Genomic DNA, 9,645 nt, shown 5'->3' on the forward strand with positions numbered 1-9,645 from the left:
CCTGTTTATGCAGCGTTCTTTTGCATACCAGGGCCAAGCAAGGTGGAATGAATTGCCCACTGAACTTAGACACAAATACACAGTGATCACATTCAAAAGGGCTATCAAAACTCACTTATTTCGACAGCAAGAACAAACTTAAAGACCTAATAATGTTTCCTACCTTAAATATTCTCAGCATGTTTTTTTTAATGTTTTCTAATTTCATGGTGTTTCTGTTTGTAATCATATCATTATGTTTTTTTTATCTTATAGGTGTTGTCAAATGTTGTAAAGCGCTTAGTGCTTCTACATATTAGGCGCTATACAAAGTCCTCATTATTATTATTATTATTATCAGTATTATTATTACTATTATTACTATTATTATTATTATTATATGTGCATATGACTTTATTGCACTTTTATTATTAGGATGGTTTTACATTTAAAACTGTATGATTTTCCTACATTTAGGAATATACCATAATTATCTAATTCAAACGTGAGCATACATAAGTTATCATATGGACGTATGTATCTGAATCATATCTGATTATATTAAAACATTATCATGTATATTTCTTATGCTAGGGCCTGGCACGACCTAGATTTTTAATTTTCTAGTCAGTCTTAATTTTGCCAACCGCACGTGTACATTCTACAATCATCGCGATATGTCAAAGTTTCAGATTCGTTCATATCACGTGACCTTGTGCAATGCTTCTTTAACGAGCTCTTAAATTGCTACAAACTTCATTGCGCTTTGTGTGTACTGTTTCCTGCATCTGTTTGAATATATGTATCTGCTTTTGGACATAAACCGAGAAATATAGGATGCAATAAAAGCCATATAGGTTACAATCAGGACAAATATAGGATACGCCCAAGACAATGTAGGATACAGCCAAGACAAATACAGGATACAACTTAACTGAAAAATAGGTAAGGCTTCACGTATAAATATATGCTTCCGACTGAGAAACTTTAATTGCAATGATGGATGACATCTTTAATTCGATCATTTTCCTTGTCACAATGCAATCTGAAAATATTACATATAACATTATAATGACTTTCCAGAGACCAGCCTATTCTTGTCATGCTAATTACCAAATTGAATATGTAATCAGTTATGGATGGTTGACGTTACTTCAACACACAGATATAGTCATTTTTCTCCGTAGGTCACGTTTAGGTTTTCCTTAACTAAAATTGAAAACACAATTCATTTTTTGTCACCACTTTCTACATTTTAACCATGTTAATTATGATCTAACTGATAACATCCCAACAACCAAATATTTTATCTCTCTATGTAATGCCATTGGCACACCAACTTGCCCTTTGCCCAACATTAAGAGATGAAGATTTATCCGAACTGCAGTCCGCAATCGAATATCGAAATACTCAACTCTCAACATAATGCAATCAAAATGGTAAACACGATATATATATATATATATATATATATATATATATATATATATATATATATATATATATATATATGAGGGATACAAACGAACTTTGAACATGTACGTTCAGAACCTGAACACACATATATAGTTTAATTTACCTCCACCATGGCGTCCTGATAGCCCGAAACTGTCATTTTTAACAATAATCACTAGCAAAGATAGACTTGGGTGTTTCAAATAATAACTCTGAACTATAATAAAGGTGCTATGAAAGTTATTTAAATTTGCATTGGGTAATAAATCGATGACTCCTTCCTTTGAGACATGATCGTAGAAGAAAGGAATTCCATTATTATATTTCCTTTTTACCGAGTGCGCTGTTATTTCGGCGGTATTGTAAGGAATTTTTATTCAGTTCATGGTCTTGATTTCCTCCTTTGATCACTTCAGGTGATTTTGGATGTGTAATGTTAACTGCTGAAGGTAATCACATATATTTGTATTCCTCAAAATAATTGTTTTTTTTTTGTTTTTTTTTTTGGTTGATGGTAAGTAGGGACACGCAATATCTCGTAATTGTTATAATTCTATTAATCAAAATTGAAGGGTTGTAAAAACGAAAAAGAAATCATAATGTATACACAATATATATACTGTATTATATGTACGGTGTTGCATGTAAGCACTTAATGAAACCTTCCTAATCTAAACGTAGGAAATGCATTGCACTATTTACGGGAAATCAATATATCTTAGATGTTCACCTTAGCAAGCTGAACGATGCATGCATAAATTGGATTGGTTACTTTCGAACTCTGACAGCTTGCAATATAAAAATAAAGTTTCAAGCCTGTTGCATGCATTGGTTTGTTACAAATAAAACGATTGAGACTAAAACGGCCTAAAAATCTAAGGTAACATTGTTAATCATTACCGTTTGATGTTTCGAACAATTTCGTGTTTTGTGTCTAAGGTTTTTATAAAACAGTGGTACCGGTTTTCACTTTTCCAATTTCTTCCAATGTTTTGACCACTTCCATGTCGTGTGTATCAAGTTCTAAAACGCTACTCTTACTAATATTGTACTTTCAAATTTCGTCATATTTTAGGTGTAATTAAAATAAGAAAACCCATGGCTACTTTGCATACATGTATTTCTTCTTGACAAATAATGGACCTAATAATTATGTATTTATTCTTCACAGAGAAAAGGGACAAATAGAGGGAAACCTTATTCTTAATATATCACAACAACTCCAACAGATTACAACAAGCAACGTAATATCACCAGCAGCAACAATGGAAAGTACAGAAACACTGATGTACTATGATGTTGATAGTATTCATTTCTGGAACAGCTCAACAGATAACATTACATATTATATGGATTTGGAAGAATTTGAAGAGGCTTTAAAATTTATAAATTTAACAAGAATCCTCATCCCAGTATTATTTGGACTGATCACTATATTTGGATTGGTTGGCAACATCCTGACAATAACTGTTATTCTGCTCCATAAGGCAATTAGAGGAATTACAAAGTACTTCATATTGAACCTGGCAATAGTGGATCTACTCTACGTTGTTTTTTGTGTTTCCTTCAAAGCCGTATACCCTGTTTTACACTTCTGGCCGTTTGGGGACATTTGGTGCCGGATTCACACATATCTAGAATATGTCTGCTACTTTGCAAGGATGTATATACTTGTTCTCGTTTCCTTGGACAGATACATTGCTTTGGTACATCCAATCAGAGCCATTATGCTGCGTACAAAACGAAACTGCTACATTGCACTTGTTGTCTTATGGAGCCTCGTAATATTAGGAAATATTCCCTTGCTATTTATGGCTGAAGAAGTAAATATAAACCCAGAAAGTATTGATGAACAAGGAAAGGTTTGTGCTATCCATTTCGAAGATGCTTCTCGCTTTTCCATATGCTTATTTATGTTTTCCTATCTCTTGCCACTAATTGTGTTGTGTGTTCTATATGGGCATATGTTGAAAGTTTTCCTAACTGGAAAGTCTCGTGGACCGTACAATCAGGGAGACCATGGTCAATTTCAATCTAGGAAACGTGTCACAAAGATGGTGATTTTGCTGGTGACAGTCTTTGCGGTATGTTGGCTGCCGCTTCATATTATTCTGCTCTATACTCATGTCTCAAAGAAGGAACACATAACTCTGACAATTGCATCAATAGTATATGCAGTTAAATGCATGGCGTACATGAATTGCTGTATTAATCCTATATTGTACACATTCTACACACGTACATTTTGGAACGGCATTAAAAACATGGTCTGCTGTAGAAAGACGATAGAGCTTCAACGTGCCGGTTATAGCTCGGTGAATACCACATCTTTTATGATATAAATACGTTCTTAGTATAAACGTACACGTTGCTAAACGTACGGTTGGTCATCAGATATATGAAACTAACATTCGCAATAGAATACAGTTATTGCTTCTTGGAATAAAGACACTAGGATTTGCAAACATACTTTATGTACGGACAGAAATGTGCGGACCTCAAACATGTCCATGTTGGAATACTTCATAGTAGAATAAATGTGTCAGCGTAGATTCTTGGCATCAGACAGGACATCAGTTAATAACCGGACCTACTTTCATTTGTGTTTCAAATAATTTTACAAAATCCTAAAGTCGAACTAAGGCTTTAAAGGACAGGAATCATGCTTGTGCCATTTGCATTTGATTTTGTACCAGAGATCCGTTACTTTTGGGAGAAGGACTTCAGTGACAATAATGCGTGACTATGTGCAGAGTGCAGGTTCTTACTCTATGCACTTGATTATTTTGTTACAAACGCTTGGACAAATAGCTTGCATATCTGTATCTTGAGTATCATCGGATTTTGTTTTAGACTATTTTACTCTTTTTAAATTTGTTTTGGCCCATTGTTTTCGTTATTTTACTCTTTACTTGCATATCTTACCTGTCAGTGTAATATATAAAAGTTTTGAGTTTCTATAAACTTTTTGTCACTTATATCATGTGCGTCGCCTAACAAAGGTCTTACACGTACATATGTTTTAAGTAGAGTACCAAGGGTTTGACTAATTATCGAAAACTAAAGAACTAAAACAACTTGAAACCGGATGCTGACTATTGAAGTGACGAGACGGCAAGTCAACTCATGCAGCATGGAACCCAGATGTGTCTCTAAATGAAATGCATATATATATATATATATATATATATATATATATATATATATATATATATATATATATATATATATATATATATAATATGCGATTTTGGGTAAGGCTTAATATTATCGGAAACTGTGTTCCCATTTTTCATTCACTGTTGAACTCCTGACTAATTGTTTGAGTAAAAAACTAAGTTTCATTGGTCTGCAAAATGATATTAGGATTTTGATGAGTGCAACTGATGCGATGTTTGAGTATGGCTGTAATGCTATCGTACATTTCTATAATTCCTGAGTCCCTGACCAATTTGTTGAGTAGAAAAACAAGTTGTATTTGTCTGGAAAATGTCAGGAGGCTTTATATACTTTCAAATTAATACCCAAGAGTGCATCAGTTTTTTCAGCCCCTAATTGCAGTCAATTATTACAAATGTCTCTTGATGCAAGTGTTGATGGGGTTTGTGAGGCATTGATTCGAAAAGATAAAAAAGTGAATATCATCTAGTGTGTTATTTTTCTGAACAATTAAAGAAGAGCAGAGAAATTATTCCACAGCCGAGAAGAAATGTTTGGCTTTGATATCGGTTTTGCCATCCTTTGAAGAGTATATTAATTCAGCTCCTGTTCCAGTTCTTGAATTCAGTGATCATAACACACTTACCTGCATCAGAAAGAGACAACAAACAAAAATCAGAGATGATTTTGGTGGAGTTTGATATTGCAGGATTGCAATATTTCAGGCACTTCAAAGGAAAGATAATCAAACTGCAGATGCGCTTTTACATGTGTATAAGTATTATATTATTTCATGTATATTTGGTGTCATTTATAAAGAGTAATCTTTTAAAATTTCAATTAAATGTATATTTGACAAATGTATAAAAGAAAGCTTTATTGTATAATTTTTTCTTTTGCTTTACGAGAGAAGGTGATTTGTATATTAAATTTGTATGGTTCGTTTGCTTTTCTTAATAATAAGTCTATGTATATCTGTATTTTGTAATTACAATTTATCAAAAATCAAATTCATGGTCTACCTGACCAGTGGCATTTATATTGTAAACATTATAATGCATAGTCAGTATTCTCTGTGAAAAGATTTAATATTCATGTTTACTTCAGACTGAGTTAAAGATGTATTCCTAGCTGTGACCTTAGAAAGTAAGTCTTCAGAGTATTTCCAGAAATATTAATTGCGACCTAGGTGAAGTGGAGGGGTATACAAACTAGGTGAAGTGGAGGGGTATACAAACTAGGTGAAGTGGAGGGGTATACAAACTAGGTGAAGTTGAGGGGTATATTAACTAGGTCAAATGGAGGGGTATACAAAATTGTTTTCTTAAGAATTATTTATTCTTGCCTTAACATCCACAGCGGAATAAGTCTTATTGTTGTGTTCACTGTTTAGTTTGGTATGATTATTTATTCAAATTATTATGTACTGGAACTACAAAGTGCTCTCAAATATTCTTATCATTGAATTATAGTGAATTCAGTAATGGACATTTTGAATTATATTAGTATAATACGCCAAACGACTGTAAGCACATCACCATATTTCTGAAATTGGCACATTAACACATTCTATACTGGAATGTATTTTGAACACCACTGGAGTTCAGTTGGAACTTCATACATTTATACTATTGAGTTACTATATTAATGATGATGGAAAATTGTGTCAAACAGATCATAAACTTAGATAATGTAATTTGAAAATGTTGGATAAATTATTTAAAATATTTTTTCTGATTGCTGTCTGATGAATTCATCGAATAATATCTACTAAATTGTTTATATATTGTGTGTGGATTTAAAAAAGAATGACCATTGGTCAAAGCAGTGAGTGACTTATTGACTTCAGTGCATGGAGAACTGAACTAGTTTTGTTCTGTCGTACTTTATAATCCTTTTATATTTACATAAACTTAGCATAAATCATTGAATGTCGCTATTTATCCGAATCATGGATGTTATGTACTATTTGATACTTCCCTTCAACTGAATACTCTTTCTCTGTGTCCTTTCCTTCCATTTCTTTTCCCACCATGGCCTAAATCAACAACCGCAAACTCCACAATCACAATCTCATTCCAGTACACAAATAATTAAAACACAGAAATGTAATTCAGACTGTAGTGTCAGTTGTATCTGGACAGAAGGTAAAAAGTTTGGATCTGAACAAATATTCTTTGACTCTGAGAAAGGTAAAGGTAGCTTCGCATATTTCTTTGTCTCAGTCGAATTCAGTTCTGATTCCCGATAACTTCAGGCTGTCGTCATATCCAATATCCCTCAAAAGACTGACTTGCATCATCCAAATAAGAACCGTATAATCGATGACAGTCTGGAAAGGACTGATTATGATCTACGTGGTTTTAGAGACAATCCAGGTTTTAAAAAGAATAAAAGAACTTCAGACAGCAGATACAAGTTGAAAGGAATATCAATAAACTAAATTCTTCAGGATTAAAATTTTCCTCATGCTTTATCGACTTCAAGCACTTTGTATTTATAACATTCATTTGCTATGAGATGGTCATAGCAAGAACAAACGTTGCGTGTTTGAATCTTGCGGAAAGGAAACAGAGGATAATTTGAATAAAATGATAAAATATAGATATTGAGAAGGAAAATTTTAAAATAGAAAACCACAACGAAAGTTTGTCTTCCTTTGTCACATTTTTCCCCACAAATATCAAATGTAATGGCGCCTACATTAGGAATATTGCTATACATCCAGGGCTTGCGCCGTTCTTACTAACGTCTGCATTTTATAGATTTTTTTTATAACATTTAGTGGTTGGTTGATTGATTGTGGGATGTCGGTGTCGAAGAAATCTTTCTCCGCCTGAGTAATTAGCAAATATCTATGGGCAAACGTCACATTGTGCAGTATTGATGAGATTTCTTGATAGCATGATCTGGTTTCGTAGTTGAGTTCAGGTCAGAGCCGGATAAGAAGGCATGGTGCCTAGTAGTTCCTATGTAAATCTAAAGGCTTTGATTGATTCTGTATCTCCAAGTAAAATACTTGTGATAAGGATTGATCTTTTGTGCAATTGAATGACCGAAGAGAGATTTTTCTATTATTACGATACGCATTTTACTGTTTTCATTATGGTAAATATGGTGTAAAGGCACGTGTGAAATGAGGCTCAAAATAGCTGTTAGGCTGAACCAAGATAGGATAGAAAAATAGTTCACCGTATTTGGTGTTTAGATTGTGATATGTAATTTCACGGTGTGAAGTATTGCCCTCACGTTACGGAATGTTAACAAGTAGAAGCAATGCAAATGTAAAGTAAATCATTGATTAGAGTGAAAGAATTTATAGTCTTGGCGCGGTATTAGGGCTTTCAGTAGACAACGGTTATTGTCTAGAATTCATTGGAAATAAGGGGAAAACAAGCGTCTTCTAGCAGAATTGACGCGAGAGTTGGATTCGCTCCGTAAAGAAACTCATTAACATATAACAATTTATAATATGAAGCAGTGAAGTTTTAATCATAATATTGCATACCACATAAAACCATACTATCCAAGTTGAATAAAAAAGAAACTTAAGACTTGGGAAAATATTTACTTATTGATATAATATGACGCTTTCGTCCGGTATTACATTTCAAGCATATATACCAGTGTTGCTATATAAGTCCTTTCGTTCATTTGTTGTCTAATGAAAAGAGAAATTACAATGTTGCGTGGTGATTGAAGGGTTGACCAGAATATATATACACGTATGTCTGAGCGCTCAGTATTTTTGCTATCAGAAAAGCAAACCGACAACTTGATGCATATTTAAATAAATCTGTTCACACGCATCCTGTATAAAAATTCTAAGACACTGATCTAATATTTCTTAGATATTGTTATACCATCTTAGATATTGTTATACCATCTTAGGTCCACTGGAAATGTTGGTGCATGTATATTTGTTTCAGAGAAATAAATAAAGGTAACCTGAACTAACGTGTATTCTTGTAATAAATTAGACTTGCAGGATATATATATATATATATATATATATATATATATATATATATATATATATATATATATATACATATACATATATATATATATATATATATATATATATATATATATATATATATATATATATATATATAACGTCATCACGAACGAAAGTGTCAAATGTTTCTTCTTCGCGGGTATCTCAGATAGCCGAGTTATCTATAGAGGTCGCCTTGAACGATCAATGCCATTTCACGCTTTAGAGTGGGATCATTTTTCTTGTGTCAACAAATATGGGTATATGAGAAAGCTTGCCGGTAACTGCACTTGGACTGGTTGTTCTTACCGTGTTCTTCCTCCACTCATTATAATCTCCACCATATATATTTGATAGTGTGCTAAAATAGGTTTAAACCCCAAGCAAAAAATAAAAAAAATAAATAATTTTTTTTACTAAACAAGTGAAATGGGATTTTTCAATGTATTTATATAACCAAAGTAACATTGTTGATTGCCTTTTATGAGAATGAGAGAAAGAGAAAACGAACATGTGTCTACTTCGTTAATCGATCCGCTGACTGACTGTTGCACCACTGAATAAAATATATTTAAAAAAGTTCTATACAGGACAAGCTATTTCACATTTAATCGTATGCATTGAACACATTATACTTAAGTGAAGAAAAACAAAACACAAAATGTGTTTCTCACTCCACCATGGTAATGTAAGACATAAGAAACTTAGAACAGGACATCAGTAATATATAAATAGAGGTTCTGGACTATTTTTATAGCGATAAAAGAGTGGTCGAGTGTCCCAATGGATCTATACTACTGGGTAATGGAGGTTCTGGACCATTCTGGCTCTTTTTTTTCCCTTATCTTTTTTTATCCATCCTATCTCACTTTCTTATGTCGGTGTATTAGAGGCGTGTTTGTAAAGATGTCACTTCCTTGTTATCCCTGGAGTGTAGGTAAATTGGGTTTGTGTGAGGAGAGCAAAGGTCCAGAGTTCGAATTAAACGAGGCGTCGTCTCATGGATTATTGAAGCGTGCGAAAGAGTTGATAGTGTATGCGAATAAGGATCT

The 9,645-nt window shown here is 33.1% G+C and overlaps 1 protein-coding gene across 3 annotated transcripts; it reads left to right on the forward strand.

Moving 5' to 3' along the window:
* Nucleotides 1-642: 642 nt before the first annotated feature.
* On the forward strand, nt 643-6,542 carry LOC149788870 (allatostatin-A receptor-like). 3 transcript variants are annotated; one of them, XR_016424271.1, is made up of 3 exons: nt 643-924; nt 2,606-5,808; nt 5,887-6,542. XR_016424271.1 is itself a non-coding variant. In XM_089974999.1 (2 exons), exon 2 carries the CDS (start codon nt 2,700-2,702, stop codon nt 3,774-3,776), a length of 1,077 nt encoding a protein of 358 aa, XP_089831125.1. In that variant the 5' UTR covers nt 643-924; nt 2,606-2,699; the 3' UTR covers nt 3,777-6,542. The 3 variants fall into 3 exon arrangements, 1 of the variants encoding a protein (XP_089831125.1); XR_016424272.1 differs by having other exon boundaries at nt 2,606-5,782; nt 5,835-6,542; XM_089974999.1 differs by having other exon boundaries at nt 2,606-6,542.
* Nucleotides 6,543-9,645: the final 3,103 nt, after the last annotated feature.

The sequence above is a fragment of the Sinohyriopsis cumingii genome, chromosome 11 (assembly GCF_028554795.1).
Source record: "Sinohyriopsis cumingii isolate HCF-2022 chromosome 11, ASM2855479v2, whole genome shotgun sequence".
NCBI classification, from domain to species: Eukaryota; Metazoa; Mollusca; class Bivalvia; order Unionida; family Unionidae; genus Sinohyriopsis; species Sinohyriopsis cumingii.

What these genes read in the sequence shown, in the direction of transcription:
- LOC149788870 (XM_089974999.1), top strand. Translation starts at nt 2,700, where the DNA reads ATGGAAAGTACAGAAACACTGATGTACTATGATGTTGATAGTATTCAT.